Source organism: Erigeron canadensis, chromosome 3 (genome assembly GCF_010389155.1).
Source record: "Erigeron canadensis isolate Cc75 chromosome 3, C_canadensis_v1, whole genome shotgun sequence".
NCBI lineage: Eukaryota > Viridiplantae > Streptophyta > Magnoliopsida > Asterales > Asteraceae > Erigeron > Erigeron canadensis.
This window is the reverse complement of record NC_057763.1, coordinates 23,561,791-23,588,940: the sequence shown is the minus strand read 5'-3', so window position 1 is coordinate 23,588,940 and position 27,150 is coordinate 23,561,791. Positions and strand designations below refer to the sequence as shown.

The following is a 27,150-nucleotide window of genomic DNA, read 5'->3' as shown; positions in this document are numbered from 1 at the left end:
CAATGCTACTTTAATGATTGGCCAACGAATTGAAAAGTTTAGAAATTCAAAATACCTGTACACAACTATCAAAAGTATATATATTCAGCCAACCGCCGCCGGCACCCGCGAAACAAACAAAGATCGAAGTTCCCTTTGATCAATGGATTCATCGTCATCAGCATCGGGGGGCGATAAGCCGCTGAGAAAGATATCAGAATCATTCAGTGAAATCGCAAACTCAATCAAACAATCTGAAGAAGTGGAACTAGCCCCTTTCTCTCACGCTTGTTCTCTCGTTTCTCCTCTTTTCCGATGCCTTGGTATCGCTTTCAAATTCGCTGAAATGGATTATGTCGCCAAGGTACTTTTTCATTACTACTTAACTTTTTTTTTTTTTTTTTTTTCTCGGAAACTGTCACGAGATATCACGGTTAGGCCGCATCAAGAAAATAATTATGATATTAATAAATATTGATTAATCAGGACATGATAATTGCGGTAGGCTCGACTAAAATGAAATTTAGAGTTTTTTAAGTTAGACATTAAGATGTTGATCTAAACATTTGCGAGTTTTTTTTAAAAAAAGATTTTAAGATATTTTGATATTTAGTTGAAATGTAACATGCTTGGGCGCAATAATCATGTGCAAATTTGTTTTGCATCGAGTGTACTTGGTTTGATTTGATATTATTTGGCACATTTGTGGTGTGTATACGGGGCATTTATTCATATCGTTAATAATTCGGTGTTCCATAAAATTGACAAATCTGAAGATGTTGATTTATCATTTAACTTAAGAAAAGTTAGAAGATGGAACAATCATGACTCCCTATGTTACAATCAGAACTTATAGTAAGATGACATATTTTAACTAAAGTGTTAACTAGGAGTCAAATTTCGTACTTGTATTTGTAACAAGCTGGGCATGACAGCTTGAGTGCGAGTTTTGAATAATAAATATAGATGGCTTATGGGCTCGTAGGGCTTGAGTTTGAGTAGGTGCTATTGTGTATTACATGTATTCTTGATACTCAGAAAATATAACTTTTCATCGGTATTTGCCTCGAGCAACATTTATTAAGAAATCAAACAGTTTGCCATTGTAAGTTTTAGCCAGGGTGGAAAACAAAGCACAATTAATACAGGGAACGATTGCATTAAATGCCAGTAAGTATGTATTAGATTTAAGTCCTGGGTATTCAGGCTATGTTCTAGGGACTAGGGAAGAAATTTATCACTGATATTGTCGGTGTAATGGTAAACCAGTAGAAACAAAGCTCAGACCCTTGCAATTATTCTTTATTCATATTGTTACTGTATAATAAATCTTACAACTGTATAATAAATCTTACATTTACATACATTTACATAGACCGGGGACAGATATAATAATCATTTATAGGTAAATAGTAATAATCATTAAAAATTAAAAACAACGTCTAGGTGAGAAAACAAAGCCCAGTAAATGACGGGCATTAACGTGTGCTAAAAAAATCTGGTCAATATTGTCTTGGTATTTGTAAGTTGATAAATTGAGATAGATGTTATCTGGTGAATTTGCTAGTGCAGTATATTATATAGGCTTTTGCTAGTATATAAATAGGTTTTTGCTTTTGTGAATTTAGTTGTATCTGCTTTGATTGAGAGATTTTGACCTCTATCATTGTTTCTTTTGGTGAGTGCTCAGGTGAATGATCTCTGTGAGACTTCCAAGTCTATTTTGACTTTGCAATTGATGATGGAAAACGACATTAAAGAAAATTGTGTTAGGAAGGCAGGTAGTCACACCAGGAATCTTTTGAGGGTGAAGCGTGGTTTGGATATGGTTAAAGTCTTGTTTGAGGAGATTCTAGCTTCAGAGTACGTTTTTCTCTACTACTTTTACAAAACTGAATGACTATGCACATCTGATTGATTGAGTTTAATTATCAAATTTCTCTTATCTGTGGTGTGTTCGAAATTTATCTCATTACATTACGTACGTCATATTTAGTCATGTTTAGTAAATTTTATCTACCTCGGACCCTCAAATGTAGACGGGTGTATCAGTGTATGTTTCAGATTGAAAAGATATGTTAATTTAACTGCTGTTTTGTGACCAAAAAAGATCGTTTCGACTAATGATGATTATCTGTGTGGTGAACTGTCTTCAATTTAGGTGATTTCAGGAAACTGGTTTAAAATCTGGTCATTTGCATTTTGTGTTCAATGTTACTCTCCTTGAGGAAAATTGGAAACTTATGCTAGAGCCTAGATACATCATACACGTTAATAAGAATGGGGACATGTACTAAAAATGTTTTTTCCATGTACTATTGAAGACTCAAGTATTATTCAGTAGATGCAGTTCCAGCTATACAAGAACCTTGTTAAAGTAAACCAGACTGAATTTGATGTTGAGGTGTCAGATTAGAAAGTCTAGCAAACTTTGAGAATTATCCTTTTGTGTAGTTTGCTCAGCACGATGGCTTGTATAAGAGACATGAGTGCTTTGAATTTCTGCTTAGGAGAACAAACTTGTACATGACATGACCTCTATATGCTCAGAACAGTGTATAGTTGTTGAATGTTATTAGTGTATCATTCAAAGGCCTTAGTCTTACCCCTTAGGCAAGGTCGCAAGGGTAAAACTGTCAACATCCCACCTCCCCCAAACCCCAACCTTTGTGGGATAGGATGTCGCTGTTGTAACTTAAAGGTAAAAGAGTCAATAAATGTATAAACAAATTAAAGTTACCAAGTGTGTCGCCAACCAAGTTAATATTAATGTTACCTAGTATATATAAGAAGTAATAAATTAATATGGAAAAGAGAAATTCAAATAAGGTCATAAAATGGAAATTTCAAAGTGTTAGGACCAAGAAAACTACAAGAGTGAGTTTGAAAAGGGCAAAAATGGTCATTTACAAAGATTCAACAAAGACGTTCTGTTGTTCAAAAAAAATAAATTATTGGGATATAGGACCAAGAATGTTACAATTTTCAATAGTAAGATCTGTGTAATATTTAAAGTGAAATGACAAATCTGAATTTTCATATAAACCACTAGGAACATACATGTATTTTACTTTTTCTGAAACTTTGTTCATTGGATCTTATTTCCTTGGGGAACATTTGTATTGCAGGAAGTCAATTTTGTATAGTATGCTTCTTGGAAAAGTCGGCCATTGTAACTACTTTATCTTTCTTTTATTTTCACATTGCTTGTAAAACTTCTTTTTATTGGGTACAATTATTATTCAGGTGTCTGGAAAGCCATATCATTGACATTATACACATTTGTTTGATTGTGTTCTAGTTCGAAATAAACACTATATCAGAGATTGTTCTAGTTAAAAATGCCTTTATGTGGTCTCAAGTATATTGATGTGTATCATGCTTAATTTTTACCTTTTTACAGGAACAATTCTTTAAAGAATCCAGCATCTAAAGCTTATGGGCAGGTCTTCTCTCCATATCATGGATGGGCTATACGAAAAGCAGTTGCTGCAGGAATGTATGCTCTTCCCACAAAGCAACAACTGTTGCAAAAGCTTAATGAGGATGGTGAGTTTATGCTTTAAGTTACAACTTGCTTTTCTATTGAAGTTGTTTGAAATTTGTTATCTAAAACTTAAAAGTAATAAATACCATTTTAGATATGATTACACTAAGAGGTGACATTTCGCAAATTATCGTCTTTAATGATATTATAGGTGAGCTCAACAAGGATAAACAAAATAATATTATATACAATTCCTATGTCTTTTGTTTATCATGTCATGTTGATCTATGAAAATAAAGAACATGTTAATATGAAGTTGTATGCTTGAAGAAACACGTTGGAGTCCTAAGAATTAGGTTAGGGTGTATTTGGTACTTTGGTTTAGTTAGATAATCTTATATCTATTTCGATGATAACTTTTTTACTGCAACCCATTACTTGCGTCTCGAGATCAATCACGTCGGTCCTAAATATCTAAAAATTTTATGATCAACTACTTTTTGTCTAATACTTCAAGCTAAACTTAAAGTGAAGCTGTAGTCGTAAAGCCAGGAACCCTATAGCCAATTCAAAGCTTTCTACAAGAAAGACAAGTTTGGGGTGTTTATATAGAAGTATCATCATCAGTTAGGAGGCTAATAATTAATAAATAGGTAAATGGATGTCTATTATTAGTTGAACTCTATGACATGACTCTCATGGAACTTTCACTACTTCAGAATAGTTTTATGGACATTTTTAATGGATGGAGAGATAATGACGATGATAGTAATTAGTTAATTACAATGGTCTTGCGCATTTGCATAAGTGTGGGTGGGAAAGTTCAGCTATAGAGTATATGTCAAAAATGAAAAGCATATAAACATTCAACGTGTAACATACAAGTATATAAACATACAAACATACAATCATATATGAGCATATAATCAGGTAACATATTTAAGTCTATGTGTCAGGGCTGCTACAGTCATACACAATTCTAACTTGCTTTATTTTTCCTTAGTCAATTGTTTTAAATGATTTATACCTGTCTTTAACTTTGATAAACTAATTATTTACAGAATTAGGAGGGCAAAAAGTGATATCCAACCCAACCTGTTTTGCCTGAACCCATTCTGTCCTAATCACCCAACAGGCTTAACTCGATTGTGTGAACCTTTAAAGGGAATTAATTGGGTGTATATGGGAATTTTGAAAGATTTATTAAATGCTAGTGATCTGAACTTAAGTGCGGAATTTTAAGCCATTTGAAAATACTAAAATCCTTTTCTGACACTCTTTGTCTTACATTGATTGCCTATGCTGCATTGGATCTATTCTATTTAAGGTTTCTTTGGAAGCATCTTGGTATTGAGCATTAAGCTGGTTGGTGGTGTTGATACATGCCTAGAGTTGGAAATTATGGCTTATTTACATGTGAATTGCCAATTAGGTTTATTAATCATCTCCAAACGGGTCAAAATAGGGTAAATTTGTAATGAAGAGAATTGGTCCAAAGTCACCTAAACTGTACTTCTAATCCATAAAACCTTCTATAGAAAGTAATAAGATAACATTGTTTTTTAATCACATTTGACACACTTTGTTTATAAAGTTTTTTTGACACAAGTTATTCCGGGTCATCTTGAGCCGACCGGTTTCTACACATCTACAAATTGGTCTCGATTCACCCTTTGTACCCAACCCTGTCCCTTTCATTTTAAGCCTCTATATATTCCAATTTGGATGTAGCTTTTTGTTGATATCTTATACTAGTTTTTTGTTCATTATTAACCGATCTTTTTGTTACTGCAGAAATATCTGCAAGGACTGAGATGCAGAAGTATGTTGCCGCATCTGCCCTTGTCATTGTCTACATTGACAAGCTTTTTCAGTCAAGAGAATTGGGCATAGATTGGTGAATGATTTACTTCATTATAATCTATACTTCGACTAATTTACCCTGATCCTGAACCCATGTTCTGTGTAACTATGTATATCTTACTATGATATTAAGCCTACAAGGATTCGCTGATTATTAATTTCTATTATGTGTACCATTTACCACACAATGATATATTCTTTTGAAACTTTTTGAGATCAAACTAGTGAAAAGAGTGTTCGCCTGTGGAATTTTCTTTTGATCACCCATTATATTATATTATATTTTTTGGGTGAACGGTGTTTTGTTTTGGTTGGTAAAAAAATTCTAGCCTTTTATATAAAATCTGGGCGAACATAATAAACAAGATGATAGATTTCCTGGCATTGATAATTTAAGTTGTGTTGTTATTTTGGTTTACATATTTATCATAAACTAAAATACATGTGAAGTAAGAAAAGAAAAAAGGGTAACTTTGTTACACAATAACATTGAAAACCTTATAATGATATTGAAAGATAAAATGGTTAACTTGGGAATTAATCAAAACATTTTTGTTATAGGAATAAAGTAGATTATTTTCTCGCGTATTCATGTTATATTTATATAATAACATAATTAATATTATAATAAAAATTATAAAATAAAATGCAATTGTTATTTGAAAATGCAAGATTCAAGTTGGAGTATTTTAATGTGTATTGGATGGATATACAAAAGGATACTCGACAATACCATTCAATCATTGAATCGCCATCCCACAATCATCCTAAAGAAACCTCAATGCTCCCTACAAATTCTTCAAAACCACAAGGTATCGACTAAGATCCGACTGAGGATCCGATAACGACTTCTCCAACTATTTAAACTGAATAAAGCATACATGGTGACATATATTCATGCGCATGAGCGTTTAAAAAAAATGGATATTCATCTACGTAAACCAATTAACAAAATAGAAGATCAACAAAAAAAAGTTTACATAATAAAAAGAATTATATCAATTGGAAAAAAAAAAGTAAAAAAAAAATAGAAAAAGAAAAAAGATACTCATGTTGGTGCCCAGATTCACATATGGTGGTTAATGATGGCGGTGGTGGATCTACTGGTCCCCTATATCTCAAAAATTAAACAAAAGTTTAAGAACAAAAAAAAACAGAAAAGATTAAAAAAAAAGAGAGAGAAAGATTAACGATACCGAATAGGGGTTGCGGTGATAATGGCGACCGTGAAGATGGGCGGTGGTGTTGGTGTTGATTGCGGCTGTGATGATGGACGGTAGGTTGTTGTTGATGGCCGAGGGAGACATGGAGAGAGGGGGCGTATGAGAGGATCATTTATGTGTGTTATTTTGTAGCGGAGAGTTGTGTGTTGTAATAACATGGGTAATTTAGAGGTGTTACATTTCAACATGGTCTATTTTCTATTAATAGGAAGTATAGATATAGATATATTATACATTTGAACCAATGATTATTCATGATTCCATAATTGAATCAATTCCGTACTGGTTCCAAATTAGAGGAATGTTATGGATCAGAAAAGGTAGGGTTCCACTACAAACCATTCGAGCTAAAATTGATTATTGTTCATATACAGTTCGTCTTATCTTAATTTTCATACATATCTTGTATATAAAATGAATAAGTCATAATATATATACAAATAAAAGAATAATAGTAGAAACTATCAAAAAAAAGCATACCATAGGAAAAGGGTTTTCAAACCACCCATAACATTAACATCTTTGTATAAATAAGCAAAAGATAGCAAACTTTATGGATGGATTTTCTTTGTAAATAGTTAATAATCAAAAATGAAACCTTTTATCATACATACATTGAAACAAAAAGTTTACATGTGCATAAACTATACAAAACGAAACAAAGCAATGTTTAGAAAGTTACCTAAGAACAATATTATTTTGTGAAAATGCATAGTAGAAAGGGGGAAGAGGGTTCTAATGTTTTATACTAATAGATTGATGGTTATATAATAGGGTCTTTCATTGTCAAGCTAACGAGCGTTCTTTTTTTTTTACCAGAGGGTTTTGAGGGTTGTATGTGTATGTATGGTATATGTATATTGTGTGTTGTTTTTCTCAAGCAAAAAATTGCAAAACACATTGAATAAATTTACGAAATGACTTCAATGTCCATAATCCACAAATTTACTAAACCCCCTTTCCCTTTATTTCCATATATATATATATATAGAGAGAGAGAGAGAGAGAGAGAGAAAGTGAGTGTGGGGTTGTTCCCCATCTAAGCTTAGATGGAGAACCCATCACATACAAATATTATATTATTTGTTTGAATTTAAAGCAAATACATGCCCCTTCATGATTATAAAAAAACAAATGTGAGGGGTTCCCCATCTAAGCTTATATGGGGAACAACCCATACTCACTTTCCCCTATATATATATACATATATATATATATATATTGCTTTGTCCAAAACCTAAATATTTCAATCCCTTGATAACCCTTTCCATATTCGTGATTAAGCCGCATAGGGTATGAGTAAAAATACTCATCTATATCGAGTAACCTACTAGACGAATGCTCGTGCGATGCGGCGGTGATGGTGGTAGCGATGAAGGTGTGGCGACGGCGACAATGGTGGCGGCGATGTGCGGCGGTGAAGGTGGTGGTGGCGTGATGGTAAATGTAATATAATTGATGTAAGAGAGGTTAATATGATTATTTAAGGGTTAGATGATCTATATTGTAATTTATTTCATTAAAGGTATTATAGGTAAATAGGTGAAGATGTTTAAATTAGTGAATAAAGAAGAATGATAATCTGGTCATTTCAAAATTTTGATTACTTAAAAGGAGATAAATAGTTTGCTTTATAGAGTAGTACAGATGATATAGATATAAACTATGCTTATATTATAATAGCACAAAATTTTCAATCTATAGTATATGTATTGTACTTTATACAACTTTTTAAAGCTAAGAATCGAAGAGTCCAAATTATAACCACGTATGTAAGGATTTTTTTAGCTAATAAAATTTTTATACAGCTAGGCTATTGTATAAGTCCAATTTTTTTATTACACATTCACACAAAAGTAAAAGCACTTAGACAACTCGTCTTTTATAAGTAGATTGAGTTGAGTGGATCAAAATACCAGGTGATACTACGCAGCCTGTAGATCTAGTTGATTAGTCTTTTAAATTAGTTGCATGAAAAGATCTAGATCTAAAAAGATAATGAAAGGAAGGGCTGGAAATAGTGACAAGATTCCGACAGAGACCAAGGTCACCAGAGATAACTCTATCTTGTTTATATCCAAATCTATCATTTTTTAACCCAAGTTTATTATACAAAGTTGTGTAAACAACCTCTAAGTCTGAAAAGAATGAAGAAATGAGGGATGACAATGGTGAGAGGAAGGAAGGAATGTACAAAATAGGTAAAATAAAAGCATGTTCATTTCTCACCCCAATTAAACAAAACTTTACAAAATCTTATGCTATCTTGATTGTGACACCATCTGGGTGAACCATCTTCACTTTTTGTCTAGAAAAGTCCATTTTCATTATTAACTTTTTTCTATCTCCAAATCCAAGACAAGTTTACATTACAAGTTTTGATGCATCATGTATATCTTTTAATACATAATGTACATTCATTTCAATACCATCATACTCTACACTAATAAAATCTTTATAAGTCTAAATCTTTTAAGTTATGGCTTTTGCTTTAAAGTTCATAATTTTTATGAGTTGCACCATATAAATCATATGTAGATATAGAAAGAGAAATGGGAAAATATTTTTTGAAATGGTAAACATAATGATTTGTAGGATTGATGATTACAGAAAGTCAGAAACAAGACCATTGTATCTTGTAACGAAGGGTATGATGCATTTATTTATCATGAGAAATTAAAACAATACTCACTAGTCCACGACTGCCTCTCATCACCCGCCGAAAACAACCATCCACAAACACAAACATCATTTCCGTATCATGAACCATCATATTTAACCCCCAAATCAACCGCCTCCAAACACTACCACCACCACCAACACCAACAATATCACCACCATTGGTCACCATTAACGCCAACCCATATCAATTCTTCAAACAATATGACATAGAAGGTAACAAGTTCGTTGTTTGTCTATGGAGGGAAATAAATAAAAGAAAATGATATATTTGCTTATTTGTCATGTTTCTATTGCAATTAAATATGACATAGTAACACTCATACATGTAACACTTACTATTTTCCTCTAACGTTGCTACACTTTCTTCACAAATTTTACAAATAAATCATTGTTTAGGTCATCTTCATAATAACTAGTACACATTACAACTAAGCCAATTTGTTTTTTTGGGAATATTGATATTACAACCCAAAAATATGATATCCTAATGAAGAGTCAAGCCTAAACAAAATACCTTGTACATCAGCTATTTTGTTTCAATTGAGGTATAGATAGTACATCTTTTTTTAGATAGAAAGTGATATTCGTACCACAACTCATAATTTATTCATGACGAACATATTTTATCAGCTTATGTATTATGCTTTAAAAGTTATATTGTGTGATAAATATATTAATATTTGTGGTACATATATTACTTACTTTTTTACATGTTGCATTATTTTTATTGTCCAGATTAAAAGAAAACCATATTTTTATTTATAAAATTTATACATTAGATTAAGATATATTCAATGAATGTACTCTTTTATAAAAAAAAACATTAATAATTATTCGATACTTAATCAAATACACGATCAACAAAATAATATATTGACTTTCTAAAATAAAGTTGTTTTGATTACCTTACAAATATTGTCTTTCCAAAATAAAAGATTAGTTTCATTACACTTTAAACATAAACAAACATTTTCTTGGCTAATACAATAAACTAAATCATTTATTTATCTCACATATCATTTTTCCCAAAATAATTAAATAATAAATAAATAAAAAATATATATATATCGATCATAGCACAAACCCCAATCTATGGAGATCGTAACACTAGTTGACGGCATTGCCACCACCACAACCGGCGGTGCCGTACTTCCCTACCTCCTCCTTGCTCTTCTTGTCCTTATTATTCTCATTCTTATTATGATCGCTGCTTGTAAACCATTCCGCCGTTTTTTCTCTCCTTATTTCCGTTCTTCCACCATCAAAACCACGGCTTCCTCTTCCGATGTATATATCTATCTCTCTATATCTATATCTATATCTATGTAATTTCATATATATGTCTGTGTGTATTCATTCTATTATGTAATTTATTGATTTCGTTTTTTTAATTAGGGTTTTTGTTTCTCTTTGCTTAGCATTGTTAAATAATTTAACCTAAAGTTGATTATGAATGTGTATATATATATATATATATCTATATTATGATTGTATGTGTATTGAAGTTGAATTTATTCTTTGAAAGTAGCTGTCTTTAAAAAAAATTAATTACATTTTGACTTATTTAAGTATGCATGAATCCATTATGACAAAATTTATATGCTCCTGTATTTTTGACTAAATTGTTTATTATAGAGGACTTTTTTCGCCATGACCGTCTTAAGCACTTTAAGTGCGGAATGGAATTTTGAATTAAGGCTTTCTTGATTAGAAGTTTTGTGTTAATAGGAGACTGTACTAGAGCTTAGAAACAGTTTTGCCTTTATCTACTTACGACTCGTTACAAAAGTAAATGAGATGAGATAGACGCTTAAATATAGACTTAGTCTTTTTTCTGGGGTTTAAAAACAGGCTTTCCTATATGCATAGGCATTCAAATGCAGGGTCGGGGGTTTAAAGTTTCTAGCTTTAACAGCTTTACGCTTTAGGCATATATATATACAAGTGTCTGTGATTGTTTGGTTGTGACCATGTATAAGCGTTCAGGATTGTAAATATAATAAGCAATTCTATATGGATTACTTACACTTGTTATCTTCTTTAGGTTCAAGAAGATGTAGAAAGACCTCTCGTTTCTCGAGATTCGGACGAGGTTGAGGCTGACATAAGTGAGAATCCCAGCAATCATGATTTAGAAAGCATGTATAATCAAGCTGATGGGCATATCGGTTCACCTCGAACAAATTATAAAAATGGTCTTCCACCTATCCATCCTCGCACCCATTCGCAGTTGTCACATGGTGACAGCCTTATCCTTGATATTTCTGACCATTCCGAGAGAGTTGTGGTCGGGCAAACTTTGAAACGCCCTCATGTTTCTGCTGGAGAACAGAAATACGATTCAGAGGAAGATTCAAATTTCAAGTCGAAAATTAAATCAGATGATGGTAGTCCCAGGAAATTGTTTATATCAAAATCTTCTGCAGAGCAAAGTAATTTCTCTTTCCCTTGCATATATTTAATTTCTAGCCAATCTCTCTTTTATTTTTCTTTTCTGAAATGTCTCTCTTGTTGGTTGAGTTTGCAAGACATTTTATCATATATCTGTGTTAGAAGTGCAGGAACCATCCTCAACTTGGAGGTTATTTCTGGTCCTTCATGTGGGGCACATCACTCTATACTATCAACAAACAAATCTAAGCTCCCATTGACTCTTGGAAGAGTTTTGCCCAGTGATGTATTGGTGACTGATTCAGAAGTATCTGGGAAGCATGCCCGAATAAATTGGAATGCAAGTGTAAGAGTCTAGTCTTATGCCATCATCTCACATCTCTAGTAATCTGATACTGATTCTATTGGGTTGAATTACTAATCTTATCTTGTTTATGCTTTCAGAAGTTGAAATGGGAGTTGGTTGACATGGGTAGCTTAAATGGAACTCTTTTGAATTCCAAAGCAGTCCACCATCCTCAAACTGGAAGTAGACATTGGGGTGATCCAGTTGAGCTCAGTAGTGGAGACATAATAACTCTTGGCACATCTTCAAAGATACATGTGAGTATATATGTCTAGAAGTTGTCTTTTTTTTTTTGATAACAGTGTTCAGTCTCTACAATTTTGGTTTGGCAAATAAAGCTTCAATGTTGCATCATTTTTGGAATACTTCTAGACATTTAGTACAAAATTTTTACCTGCATTGATGTGAGAACAATGGATGCCTTCTAGATAATACTTTGCTAGCAGACTTTCAAGATGGACATCATTTTCACTTCAACAGTTTTAACATTTCAAAATCAAGTAGTTCATCTTTTTTCTTTCTTTAGCTAGTAGGTTGAGACCTTGTGTCACTTACAAAAGTATGTTACATTTCAAGTTAAAAGATATACAATCTTGTTTGCACAACATTGTAGAGATGTTTGTGATTGTGTTTTACATAGTTGGCATTTGTGCATGTAGAGTTAAATGCATGGCATATATTAGACATTGTCTAGTTTCCCCTGCTTGTATTTTCAGTTTGTATGTAGAGTTAACCAATAATTTATGTCGAGATATCTTTTATTATATGTAGGTGCTTAATGTGAATGATAGTGTATGTGTTATAGTATTGTGGTTATGTCATTTGTCTCTTCATAATTTATATCAGTATGCAGAGAGCTCATTTTTCTTTGATTTCTCCAAAACAATGATAACAAGCATTTTACTCAAACTAGCTACATAGCATGAAGCGGCAAAATGAAATTGAAGTGGTCCATACACGATACACCTCCCTTTATTACGCGAATCATGTTAGTTTGTGTTAGAGTATTGTGCCTTTATCATTTGGCTTTTTCATTATTTCATTTCCGCATGGAGAGCTCATTTTTCTTTGGTATCACCAAAACAATGATAACAAGCATTATACTCAACCTAGTTAGTTGTTAAATAGTATAATAAATGAAAGTGAAGAGTTACATACACTTCCCTTCATTACACATATCATGTTAGTTTATCTCCCCTGAGTATCATAGCTTTCTTTTTAGTTTGATTAATGGGTAAGGGTTTTATATCTTTTTTTGCAGGTTCAAATTACATCTCCGCTAAATAAGGTCCCATTTGGAGTTGGAGTAGTGTCAGATCCCATGTCTGCACGCAGAGGTGGGAAGAAGTTGCCGATGGAAGATGTCTGCTATTACCATTGGCCTCTGCCTGGGGCTGATCAGGTACCAGAATGTTTTCATTCTATTTCTTAATTAAAGCTTGTGATCATTATCTGAAGATCTAGTGATATTCAATATATTCTTACGCAGTTTGGGCTGTTTGGCATTTGTGACGGACATGGTGGTGCAGGTGCTGCCTCATCTACCAGCAAGTCGGTATTTCTTTCATGTCTTTGTTTTTTTCTTTCTTGATCAACGGGTATTTGGTTGCTCTACTACTAGCGGACTCATTTGATGACTTTGTTAGTGTTCTACTCGAAGTTTTTTGAACTTGTTAAAATATAATTCAGATCCCCCCCCCTCTCTCTCTCTCACACACACACACACAGAGTTCAGTTTCAAAATCCAATTTTTAGGGCCATCATCTGAAATAAGAGTGATCTTTTTTGCATTTATGTGTATAACTTGTCAACTTGGGCAAGGATGTTTAAATAGCACAAGTTTCGTTGGAGTGACAGATCATTTAACGATCTGGCTGCATTGTCGTAAATTGTTTGCAAATGTTACAGTTTCAGAGACTATCTAGTTTTAAATATATTTTTGTTTACATATGCAATTTATAATTTTAAAATATCTGATTGCAGAATAATGCCTGAGATGGTTACTAGAATTTTATCTGATACATTTAGAAGAGAGAAGGTTTTTTCACATTGTGATGCTTCAGATGTCCTTAGAGAAGCATTCTCTCAGACAGAAGCACATCTGGACCATTTATATGAGGTTTTTCTTTCTCTTCGTTGCATTTCTATAGAACCTAGACTTATAAATCCCAACTTGTTTTGCATATGGCTTCTATATTTCTAATACTTTTCCGATTATCTTTCTTGTCTATGGCTAACATTGTTATGGTCCTGTACTCGTGACTAGCTAAGTGTGATGAACAATAGAATCATGATGATTATATTGTAATCTTCTGCTTTGACGGTATATTTTGATAAGATAAAGAGAGCTCTGCTCAATAGAGAGAACCTAGCAATCTCATAAACACAATTGATTCTGACAACTCACTAGATCGGGATTGTAGCTTGCATTGGAAATTTGGAAGGCATAAATTCTTATAAGTAACTACTCGTACATAATAGCAGCATGATAGTCGTGCCATACTTTATTGTAAATAAAAACATTTAAAGTAAGATAGAGTCCTGAAATAAAACTAATAAAAGAAGTTAAATATGACAGCCTGATAAATACCTAAACTAATAACATAAATCCTGCAGTTCATAACTTAGACGTTTGCAGCCCGTGCCTTGGCTGGAGAAAAGTTATGGTAGAGTTACATTGTAAAGTTTTTTTTTCTCCTTATAACATATAGTAGGGGATTAGTTCAAATGAAACAAACTTAAACGTAAAACAAATAAGAAAAAAACCTACTGCCCATAAGTGACAGTTTTTCGGCATGTGTGTATCCATCTAGAATAGATAATAATTCTATGCACAACTGTCACGGGTAGTCCCTAATTCTTTCTTATTTATTTTACGATAAGGTTTTGTTTACAATAACCAACCCCCATAAAGTAGATTGGGAACAATGGTAGACATCCAAAAGCTGTTGAAATGTCCATGGAAGAATAGTTTACAAGCGAAATTAATCTTTTTTTAGAAACACTTGTCAAGATAAGAGCCTGGTTTTTATTTGAGAAGTTCAATTGATCAATGCTAAAAATAATGTTGTATTCTTCAGCGAAATTAACAAGAAAAGTTTAGCTCTGTTTTGAATCGCTAAAAGTATCTAAGGGCAATGTCTCACCTTCTTTATATGTGATATCTTATTATCTTCTGTGATATGTTGACTAAATGTAACTTTACTCCCATTAAATTTGTACTAACCAAGCTTTTTTCAGGGTTGTACCACAACAGTGCTTCTGATCTGGGCTGATGGTCATGGCAATTTTTTTGCTCAGTGTGCAAATGTTGGCGATTCAGCCTGCATTGCAAAGTATGTCCTCTGCTATATACATTAATATATTTTATGCTGATAAGTTTTTCTAGTTCTTATCTTTCGGTGATTCTGCCAGCAACTCGCTATTGTTTTGTGTTAGATACGCTACATGCACTCAATATGCTTTATTTGAATATGTAGGGTAATAGGAATGGAATATAATGTGAAGCTTCCCATTGAATTGTTGTTCCTTGTTTACAACACATGTCATTTCCTTTTTTAGTATATTAAACTGATCACTTTCTGAAGTTGATTCTTATGAAATCTCTAAGCTAACCATTTGGCGTTATTTTAACAAAGGAAGCACATGTATGTATGTATGTATAGCCGTATAGGCGTTGGTTATTGTGAATGAAACTTTATGGTAAATAGATAAACTATAGGAGGGTACTCGTGGCAGTTGTGAGTCAAATTTTAAATTTAAGTCATGTGCCTAGATGGATACCCATCTAAAATTTTCCATGTGTCTCCCCTTATTTCTCATATGTTTTATATTAAATATTAAGGATTGCTATACTTAAAGTGATCCATATATATATATGTAATATTTATACTCCCTTATAAAGTTTGTTCAAGGGTTGTTAAGTTACAAATTTTTATTAAATATGCGAAATATCCAAATACATCATTACAACCTATCTTATTTAGTCAAAATTTTCATTTATGTAATTAATTTATTCAGTATTACAGTAAAACTATGAAAATCCCCAACATGTCTTACCTATGTTAATACTGAGATATTAGTTATTGCGGCGGAGGACCGATATTTGAGCTATCGGTTATCGCGGTAATAATATTAAGCAAGATCTGTTCATATATAATAATAATTAGTACTTAATAATTCATCGAAATATCAGAGAAGTCAAGCTTAAAAGTGTCAATATTTGATAGATTAGTGTTAATAGTTGCAAAAATTAGTGTTTATTATGTTGTGTTTAAGTTTGAACAAAAAAATAAGTAAGTAAAAAAAAACCTGTATAACCGCCATCCCACCGCTATTTGGACCGATATCGGTGGAATACCGGTAAATATCACCGATAATATTGGGACATATTTTGACCGATGACCGATATTTAAATTTTTTGGGTAAAGGGGACATTTTTAGTACCGCGTTGACTTTTATAACAACACCTAAACAGTTACAATCAAGTAGTGAGACAGGGTATCACACTAGTTCATATTTGGGACATCTCCCCATATACGTAAACAAAAATAAACACTCATAAGGAAGCATCAAACAAAACACCCTAGTCTATCTTGCTGAATACAAAATAGAGTAAAGCAAAAGAGATTAGATAACTAGTCAGCTGCCATCATGTATAAAATAATATTTTCATTGAAGTTTTTCTTTTCATTCCAGAAAGAGTTTAGAAATTACGCTACCTTCTCATCTATTAAACCACCTGCAAGAACCACTATAAAAGGTTGTCTGATGTCACCATAGAAAATTTCTGTTCTCATTACATTGTGTGGGCTTTATGTTAGTGCATGCACACAGGTATATAGGTGCTGGTTCAAATGAGAACCACAAATAACACTTGAACTAAGAAGTTACGAGTTAATTGACACCTAAACCCTAAGAGCTATAAACCTCTAAAAACAGAACATGTTATCAGTTTTTATCCTTCCTACTTGGTTCTCTATATACTTTTAAATGTGAATCTCGACATGTTATGTTCACAAATGAGTTGACACATAATCTTGTGATTCTCATTTCAGCCAGCCCCTGTATAGATGTGAGTTCATTTGATTGCTTAACAAACTTAGTACCACTTCAAGTCGCATGTGATATATAACCATGTGTGATTTTCCAACCACAAGTGATTTAGTCAAATTGGATCAATCCATTCTTGGAAATATAAGGGTCTGGTTTGTTTTTCCCTGGTCTCAATAATAAGACTAATATGGTAATAAACTGGAATCAAAGGTGTCACATAAACTGCTATCAATAATCAAACTAAACTAAAGTTAAGCTAATTCGATAATAGTTATAAAGCTGTTAATTGTTATTCATAAGAGGTGCCATTGTTTCAGAACACTTAAAGTTCTGATGATCACCTTTACTTTATCCTTTTTGGGCCTCTTAATCCCTCTTAATATATATTCTAATTCAAAGGTCACTTTTTATTTGAATAGGATGAGTGAATGGTGGAATTATTTTTACTTTGTCATAGATGTTATTGAAATGTTATATTATAATGTTTGTTTTGTTATTATTATCCCGTTTCTAAACTGGTGCAATGCATTACTTGATCTTCAGTATTGAAGGGCAACTAGTTAAATTATCGGAAGACCATCGAATAGTCAGTGCCACCGAAAGGCTACGGATGCAAGCAGCTGGAGAACCACTAAAGGACGGGGAAACACGATTATGTGGTAATTGATATATCTTTTCAACTTTCAAGTATTTTTCCATATGTTTGTGCCTCATTTGTATATATTCAGGTTTGAACCTTGGACGAATGCTGGGAGACAAGTTTCTCAAGCAACAGGATGCTCGATTCAGTTCAGAACCTTACATAAGTCAGGTGGTGTACATGAATTCAGAAAGCCGGGATTTTGCTATAATGGCCAGGTAAATTTGTTCTTCTCTATGCTTTTCCCATGTGTGATCTCTCATTCTTTCTATTGCAATTCCCAGTCTCATCCTTCCTATCATATGTTGTCGTCCTTTTAGTTAATAATCACTGTAGTACCTGTTACTGCCCTTAGATAGGTGTAGATTAACTGAGTTAGGCATAAGGTTTGCCTGTCATATGTAATATTTGTGTTTTTGATCATTAGCACGGCTTTTAGTGTAGGGGTGTTTGATCGGTTTTTAATCCGAATTGAATAGGTGAAGTTGTTATCAGTTCAGTTTTTTAAACTGAGCCGTCAAATTACATTAAAACCGAACTAGATTTGCAATTCAACTTGTTTTGTTTTACAATTATTTATCTTCACATATTACAAGACACCCATATGCAAGTATAAATTATAACTATCAATTGTAGTAGTCTGAAATTGTCCATTTTATATCTAAATGACTAAATGTTTGGGGCAATTAAGTGTATGGTTTATATAATTTGCTTTACTTAAATGAAGTAAATGAAGTGCTTTACTTAAAAATGCGAATAGACTCGTAAATCTGCCATTTAGAATTAATTAAATTCAAGTTTTCAATTTTTAAGAATGTCATTCGAAATTTTCTTGTTACGTGAGTTGATAATGGGTTTCCAATAATGCTGTATTAGGAAGTTGAAACAAGCGTTTCTTACCTTTTCATGTGTACTATGAATATTCGTGTTAATCTATTTGTTTTCTTGTATTGGGTTGTTAGAAACTGAAACAAGCGTTGCCTGTATTTTACTGATTCTAAAACTGCAAATTTGGATGCAGTGACGGGTTTTGGGATGTTGTTAACTCTAAGAAGGCCATCCAACTCGTCCATCAGGTTACACATCTACACATTCATCCTCGAACAATTCAGTTTCATTCATGTCAACTCACTTGTTACCTGATTGTTTATGCAGGCAAGAGATAGAAATGCTGCGACTTCTGAAGAAAATTTAGCAGAGAAAATTGCCAATTCATTGTTAGGGGAGGCGAGAGCACAACGTACAAAGGACAATACATCCATAATATTTTTAGATTTTGACATAAACCATTCTTGTAAACATGATGAATGATGTATAGAATATTAATATCACATCTTATTTAATATTATAACATATGTAAAATATAGTTAGCCAGTGAGCCCTTGGTGGAAGGTGGCTTGTCTTCATAAATGGGGAGTTTCACACCATGAATCCCTATATTTTCCAAGCAGTTGAGTTACTAATTTAGTTTTGAATTTGTTGACAATCTTGAAAAGTTTTTTAGTTTTTTTTAAAAAAAAAGTAACTACAGTATCATTAACGTATCTTGAAACTCATACAAAATAGGGAGTGGCCAACAATAAGTACAGTATTTACATCAATTTTGAGGTTGTTTCTTACACTAAAAACTGTGGATACATGAATTCCTAATATAGCCAGGGATGTTCATATTCAGACCAATAAACTGGCTTATCTTTAAGTTATTCCAAAAAGAGCGTTAACTGTATCTGCATGGCCTCTTAAGATAAAAGGTCTGTCTACTTGATCAAAAGAGACGTTACTTGTAGTAGAAAAAAAATTGAATGGCAAGATCATAGTGTTATATAGACTTATTACAAGGGAACGAGTTGACAAAATTTTAGAATACCTAAAGAAACATGAGACCCTGCAAAGTAAACTTGCAATCTTATGCGTGGATGGTTTAATGGGTAGAGAAATAGAGGTTGAAAAGATATTAACCTTTTAATCTAAAAGGGTTAAAAATTTAAAATGAATATTAAATATTCACCATTGATTATAATTTAATGGTTAAGATTAACTTGAGATAACATCCCATCTTAATTTTATAGTTAGGGATGAATATATGGAACTATCAAAGTCATTGAATAGATGTAAATTCTGTTAGCCATGTCCAATCATAGGGGATATGTCCATGTTGTTAGATTGAGTTGTAAAACAACATTTTTAAATGATAAAATGACTTTATTAAACGAAAATAAATATATATTTTTTTTCAATATGTGGATATATTGTATGATAAGGTTATCTATAATATAACTAAAAATATAATATAACTAATATAATATAACTAAAAGAGAGGTTACAATTGAAATCCCTAATTCCCCTCTTTTAGTTTAATATCCTCTCTTTATTAATCCTCTATTTTTTTAAATATTTATTTAATAAAGAATGGTTTACCTTTAATAAAAAATCTTTATTATTATTATTATTATATATCACCTACAAAACCCTCACATATTCTGAACCCTAAGAAAAACCTACGGCAATTAAAAAAAAAAAGATCAACTACCAAAAAGGTTTTTTATCTATATATATATATTTTTTTATTGTTATTATCATCTTTTTTAATTTAATTTGTTATCCATCATAAGTTCATTATTTCTTCTTTAACAACAAAAAATAATATCACATTAATACAATATGTGGGTATATTGTATGATAATGTTATATTAGAATATGCTACAGAATATGAGTCTTTCCATTCAGGATAGGTCCTTATTCTTGCACATATGTATATATATTTATTTATAAAAAAAAGTATCATGTAGTCTTTTAATATAAAAAAAAGTATCATGTAGTTTTTTAAATTACTATGTATATTTTTTTTATTATTAATGAAATATTTAGTTTTATTAGATTGTTAAAATATTTATGAATAAATAAAAAAATAAATTTATTTTAAGCATGAAATGATGTGACAAAATATTATTCGTAGATGGCCACGCATGAAGAGGCATGATTACCACCATTCTAGAAACATTAAATTTATATTCTATATATTATACACCATACACGTATACTACAATTATAATTATCACCAACCCATAAGTACAACAATTTGCAAATAGATGTGAGAAATGCAACTCAATTTGCTCACAAAATGCAAACTTAATGAGTTGTGACAAAAAAATAAAAAAATAAAAACAAAAACAAAAACAAAACCACACACCAAAAAAGGTCTATGCTAAATTCACATGACCAAGTAGTTGAGTAGTTTGAACTCACAATTACATGATATCTACTCGGTCTTATTTAACCGCTGTTTCTAACTATTCATCGATATATCCTCCACTTCTCAAAAGCTATTTTAAACGTTGATGGTGGCTCTATATACATTCTATCAGTGGTCGTCTGCGGGTAGGTCGTACACCATGTTGTCAACGATGACCGTGCTTCCGATACATCAATAGGTATTGAAATTAGCATACACTTCTTTTACTTTCTTATACCATACAGAATGTTGTATCACATATCTCTCTATATATCTCTATCTATCTCTTTGTAGAACACACATCTAGATAACTCAACCACCACCTCCCTCATCCAAGCTCCAAAGAGTACATGATCAAGATGTTGTTTGCACATTGTTGGTGATTATATCTCACAGATACTCAAGGCCAAATCATCATCTCAACTATATTGGTACCACTACTCACTACTACTACTACTACTACTACTACTACTATTATAGAAACTTCTCTTTTTTTAAAAAAAAAAATAAAAAATTGTTTGATATACATTTTATTAACTTGACTAAAATCATGAGAGTCAAAGATTATGTGTTGCAAAATTTCTAAGGGAAAAGATCACTTAAAAGTATAAATAGAAGGAAAGAAACTAAAACAACACATAAAAAGAAAGGTAAATTAGAGTTGAATCGACAACCGGTTAGTTGAAAGGCACAAATTACGACAATTTGGAAGGCCATAAATTCAGCAATTAAGCTCTTATAATTGATTATTAAACTGTTATTACAATAATGTTCCAATGTTTTTGAGGTAAACAATACAACAATTTGGTAGGCCATGAATACGTGGTCATGGACTAGTTAAGGATATAATTGGAATTAAAAGTGTCAATAATTTATTCGATTTTTTTGCATACTAAAAAAACACTAGCTAGTTACCAAAATCGACATTTGATTAAGAAAAAGTATCATACACTAAAACAACAAAATATGTACATAACAAAAACTTGGGCCAATACATCTAAACCAAGAGTTAATGAAATTTGGGTGGCGTAAAAAAAGTGTTGTGAAGTCTTTCACCGAACATAGATTGTAAATGGATCTTGGTATTTCCCACCTACACTGAAGTTTGATTTCAAACTCCCATATCTTCCTTTTATGGTCAAGTAGTGTGCGAAAGTACTAAAAGAAGATGGTAGCAATTGAGAGTAATAACGCAATCCATTCATGTTTAGGGTATATCAAATTAAATGTTCTTGTTAACATAATTGATACCCTCACCACTGCTACCAATACAATCATCCACCGGCTTAGAGACCCATTATACTGCTTGGTTTTTGATATCTCATAAGAAATTAATTCAATAGCTCTTAAATACCCACTCCCTTAGCTATAATGTATGAATACCTAAATTCTCACCTAACTTCTCTAACCAAACCCTCAAATGAGTTCCAACTTCCAAATTTATGTTTGCTCAGCTATATCTTTATTAACATAATATACCCACTCCCTTGTCAATGATAATAGATGTAAGCTCCTCATCACTAGAACATAACAACTGCCCGAGGTTGAACTCATGTGAAGAATAAATGAGCGATATTTAGTTATTGTCCAAAGGGTAGTGTAACCTATGATTCAATGATATAACAAGGGGTATTTATAGAAGTTTTCCAGGATAAAAGAAGTAAGTAATGGTTGTGAGTAGACATGTCATTCTAACCACCCCTCATGATACTATAAGTAGCTTGGATAGAGTACCTTTATAGTGTCTTCCTTTGATAATTTCATATTCGATCAACCTTATTAGTGCGTAAGCAATCAAATACTTTTGAACTGTTTTATGATCGTTAAAGGTATATGATATTACTAAGCACTTAATAGATGTAAAAGTATTTTGGTTGCTTATGCAATTATAGAGTTGATTGCATATGAAGTTTCCAAAAGGAAGATAATATAATGGGATTTCTTTCCAAGCCTCTTATAGTATTAAGAGGGATGGTTAAAATGGAATTTCAATAGATGTAAAAATATTTTGGTTGTTTTGTTTTACAATTATTTATCTTCACACATTACAAGACACCCATATGCAAGCATAAATTATGTGAAATTGTCCATTTTATATCTAAATGACTAAATGTCAGGGGCAATTAAGTGTATTAGGTTTATATAATTTGCTTGGTAAATAGATATTAAGGTTTGGTGCGATTTGATCAAACTTCTTTTTGGGCCGTTTTAGTTTTAGGCAATTTAAGTTTTTTCTGTAAGACTAGCAACTTGGTTTTTACTCCCTAATTTTAATCACAAGACCATTTTCCCTTTAACCTGCCACTTTCATTTTGATGCGTCATTATAGTGCCTATCCCGGCCGCACTTGGTGGTAAAATGGTGACATGGCATTGGATGTTCCATACAAGGCTAACAGTCACCAACCAATTGTTTTGGGGGGTTTAGTCGCATTAGGGCAAATGTGAGAATAATTGAATATGTGGTGATTTGTGTGAATATTTCTTTTTCAAAATTGCATAAGAATTTGGATTAACATGGTGGGGATGTGGACAACGGAAGATGCCTCGTCTTCTTAGGTAGCCCTTTGGGTCATTGTGTATTTAAAATGAATGTTAATCTGAGCAGGATAATGTTGTTTGTAAATGAAGTGCTTTACTTAAAAATGTGAATAGACTCGAGTAAAATATGCCATTTAGAATTAATTAAATTCAAGTTTTCAATTTTAAAGAATGTGTATCGAAATTTTCTTGTTACGTGAGTTGACAGTTGGTTTCCAATAATGCTGTATTAGGAAGTTGAATTGAAACGAGCGTTTCTTACCTTTTCATGTGTTGTAACACCCCACTTCTAAACTCGAATATGAAGTGTTATTTTTGAACTTAAAACAATAATACAAAAGTGCTAAACGAAATTTCTCTTAATATTTTTACAATTATCATAATCTACACAATTCTTGACCTTGATCTTCTACAAATCCTTTATGCACAAAAGCTAGCTAAAAGTTCATTGCTAGGGAAAGAAAAACTGCAGCTGAGCCAATTGCTCAGTGCGCAGATATAAAAATACATATAATAATAATAATTTAAATAGACACGAGGTTTTTAAAACAAAATCATTATATACAAAGATTTAAAAGACATTTTTAACGAACCAAAAACACATTTGAAATAGATAATATTAATACGAAACAAATATAGTCATATCATTAAATCCATATTTTAGCGTTATCAACAAAAACATTTCAATATCCAACCTTATCAAACGGCCAAACAAGCTTCCTACTTTCATATCCAACATTATCAAAATACCTCCATTTCAAAGTTTCATATTTTCAAAGCCAATCGAGCTTCTACAACAAAACAAAACGCATACATTTGCATATCAAATCACAAGGATCGATAAAACAAATGTCAGACATATGTACAATGGACCTGCAGATCCAAATGTACCCTACAAATGTGAAATGGCGTGTCGGGCACAACACAACCATCCACCCTACCAGAACAGAACCTACAAACTAGAGTTGACTCATACGCCTCCCATAACAAAAAGGAATGCTTTTATAGCACACCTACAAATGGAGAAGCCGTAACCAATCACACTGCCACGGAAGTGTCACACCATTGGTGCCCCCAATGATGTGCCTGTAGTACCCCTACAGGTGGTTAGCTCGGGATTTTCATATCATATTCTCATACACCAAAACAACTTTATAAATAGTTTTTTAAAAATAATCTTATCGTATAGTATCTCAAAAGCTTTCTTATTTTGAATCAAATAATCCACATAAATAAAGATTTTAAAAAGAACTCTTTGGTACATATATATCTAAAATCAGATTTTATGAAAAGCCGACTGACCATACTAACATATAACAGAAAAGAACAATATAGTTTTGAGGCTATAAAAGACATATCAAAATCACTTTGACAACAGAATAACGCGGAAAGAACAAACGGAATTTAAATCATAATTTTGATATATATATATATATATATATATCACACATGTACAAGTTTAAAACAGAAATCCGTACTATTATATAACGAACATAGTTTAAAATAGAAATCCATACCATATATATAATAAATAGAGTTCAAAACCAAAATCCGTACCTTAATATATATAAACGAACATAGTTTGAAAATAAAAATCCGTACCTCAATAAGTATCTAAAGCTCTAAAGCCGAACACTCCAATTCCTCAAACAAAATCTACATCGAAACAATATATCTAACTAAATTTTAGCAATTACCACCTTACCAATATTCTAGCTAGTGTTTATTTATAAATTTGTAAACCCATATATATAAAGCTGTCATCCTCTTTACCCATGCACCTACTAATTAGCCCCGTTGAGTTAAAGTTACACATCATGACTTCGGTTTCAAAAGACTATAGAATTTCAATAGCTGAAATCTGTAACATTAAGGAAACTTTGGTATGTGATTTTCTGTAGATATTCATGCTTGCTTATTTTAAGATCTCGTTTGTTCACGATATTATAATTTCCTCTTATTACAAAGGTTATAAATTTGGCCATCCGATGAAACTTCCATTGAGTATTATTAACGGATTTGAATATGATTAACTTACTAATTAAATGGCACAAGTAGATATACCTTCGCGAACGGTCGAAAACAGATTTCGTAACAGTGCCGGTCCTGAGTGAACCAATGATATGGGCGAGACAGCTAAAAATTGCCCTGACTTAATTTTTTAAACATATAAAAGCAATCTGTTAAAGGTTTAATACATCATTATATGAACTCATAACGTTGATGTTTTATTAGATTAATTAATAAGATATTAATACTTGATTAAAATGTTATAGCTAGAAATGCTAATAAATTTAAACATATTACATGCTATTACTTTTGTTCTTTAGGGAAAAAGATTTCCAAAAAACTTGAAAAATTCAAAGTTAAATGAAGCTACATTAATATAATTTTTTCATGGATTTTGAGTTGTTATATTCAAAACTTTAAAGTTTAAATTTATTATGTTATTTTTATTAGATCTATACATGAAGGTTATTAATCACATTCAATTAATGTTGGGTAGTATACAAAACAAAATTACATAATATTAACATAAAATCAAATAAATATATATATATATAGGGGCATAAGTGATAAACAATAAAAGATAAGGGAGGTAAAAGAAAAACTTATAACAACTAAGAGGAGGTAAATGAAAAACGGTAGCACAGTAGTTATCTTCTTTAGGAGATCTGCAATATATACAATTCTCCATTAAAGCTCAAATCAAAGGTCATCTTGGTTTTCTTATTAAACCTTGAATATCTTACGCATATATTAAAATATATACTGCTAAACATCCTTTGGCTAATCTAAATCGAAAGTGATATATTCTATAGCTAGCTTAGCACTTCACACATTATGCCCCCCATCCGACTGATGCTATGTGCCGTCGCCCTGCCTGCCTGTTTCGTAATGAACTCTAAGTGAACTCAAGGAATCTCGGATTGAACTAGAAACCTTCTTCCAAAACGATACGCGATGAATAGCTTAAACCCGAAACACGTACTGATTATTTTTCCTAGTTAACCCACGATCACAACTCATGTTTCTGATTTTTTTTTTTTTGATACATTAAAATATTTGTTTTGTTATGGTGAATTGAACGAAGGAATGGGGTTATCTCTATAAAGCCACGACTCATGATAAGCTACACTATACTTATCCATGTGAAATTCCAATATGTTTAGTCATTAACTTAATTATTATTGTTACGTTTAAATACACTTATCAAAATTAACTACATATATTATTATTATTATTTTTTTCCCGGTATTACATGTGTACTATGAATCTTCATGAATAGGGAGATTCACACCATGGCCCCCCTATATTTTCCAACCAGTTGAGTTACTAATTTAGTTTTGAATTTGTTGGCAATCTTGAAAAGTTTTTATGTGAAGGAGGAATATACCATACATGGCCATTCTCTAAGTTTGAGGTTGTTTCTTACACTAAAAAAGCGTTAACTGTATCTGCATGGTCTCTTAAGATAAAAGGTCTCTACTTGATCAAAAGAGACATTACTTATTTCATAGTGGAAAAATTGAATGGCAAGATCATAGTGTTATATAGACTTATTACAAAGGAACGAGTTGACAAAATGTTAGAATACCTAAAGAAACATGAGACCCTGCAAAGTTCAACTTGCAATCTTATAGTTTAATGGGTAAAGAATAGAGGTAGGAGTAAAGTCGGAAAGATATTAACCTTTAGATGATTAAAAAGG

The 27,150-nt window shown here is 32.0% G+C and overlaps 2 protein-coding genes across 2 annotated transcripts; both read left to right on the top strand.

Annotated features, from left to right (window-relative positions):
- On the top strand, positions 1 to 5,550 carry LOC122592921 (accelerated cell death 11). The gene is made up of 4 exons (XM_043765253.1): positions 1 to 343; positions 1,670 to 1,842; positions 3,383 to 3,528; positions 5,261 to 5,550. The coding sequence occupies exons 1-4, from the start codon at positions 143 to 145 to the stop codon at positions 5,365 to 5,367; spliced, it is 627 nt and encodes a 208-aa protein (XP_043621188.1). The 5' UTR covers positions 1 to 142; the 3' UTR covers positions 5,368 to 5,550.
- Positions 5,551 to 10,311: 4,761 nt separating this feature from the next.
- LOC122592383 (protein phosphatase 2C 70) lies at positions 10,312 to 19,113 on the top strand. The gene is made up of 12 exons (XM_043764596.1): positions 10,312 to 10,521; positions 11,279 to 11,666; positions 11,796 to 11,971; positions 12,070 to 12,228; positions 13,233 to 13,373; positions 13,461 to 13,522; positions 13,955 to 14,090; positions 15,212 to 15,306; positions 17,570 to 17,685; positions 17,755 to 17,884; positions 18,688 to 18,742; positions 18,822 to 19,113. Exons 1-12 carry the CDS (start codon positions 10,327 to 10,329, stop codon positions 18,975 to 18,977), a joined length of 1,809 nt encoding a protein of 602 aa, XP_043620531.1. The 5' UTR covers positions 10,312 to 10,326; the 3' UTR covers positions 18,978 to 19,113.
- The last annotated feature ends 8,037 nt before the right edge of the window (positions 19,114 to 27,150 follow it).

Excerpts from the sequence above, each read along its gene's own strand:
- LOC122592921 (XM_043765253.1), top strand. The coding sequence starts at position 143 with ATGGATTCATCGTCATCAGCATCGGGGGGCGATAAGCCGCTGAGAAAG. Across the intron at positions 344-1,669 it reads AAATGGATTATGTCGCCAAG|GTGAATGATCTCTGTGAGAC; the intron begins GTACTTTTTCAT and ends GTGAGTGCTCAG. Across the intron at positions 3,529-5,260 it reads GCAAAAGCTTAATGAGGATG|AAATATCTGCAAGGACTGAG; the intron begins GTGAGTTTATGC and ends TTGTTACTGCAG.
- LOC122592383 (XM_043764596.1), top strand. The coding sequence starts at position 10,327 with ATGGAGATCGTAACACTAGTTGACGGCATTGCCACCACCACAACCGGC. Across the intron at positions 11,667-11,795 it reads AAAATCTTCTGCAGAGCAAA|GAACCATCCTCAACTTGGAG; the intron begins GTAATTTCTCTT and ends TTAGAAGTGCAG. Across the intron at positions 11,972-12,069 it reads GAATAAATTGGAATGCAAGT|AAGTTGAAATGGGAGTTGGT; the intron begins GTAAGAGTCTAG and ends TTATGCTTTCAG.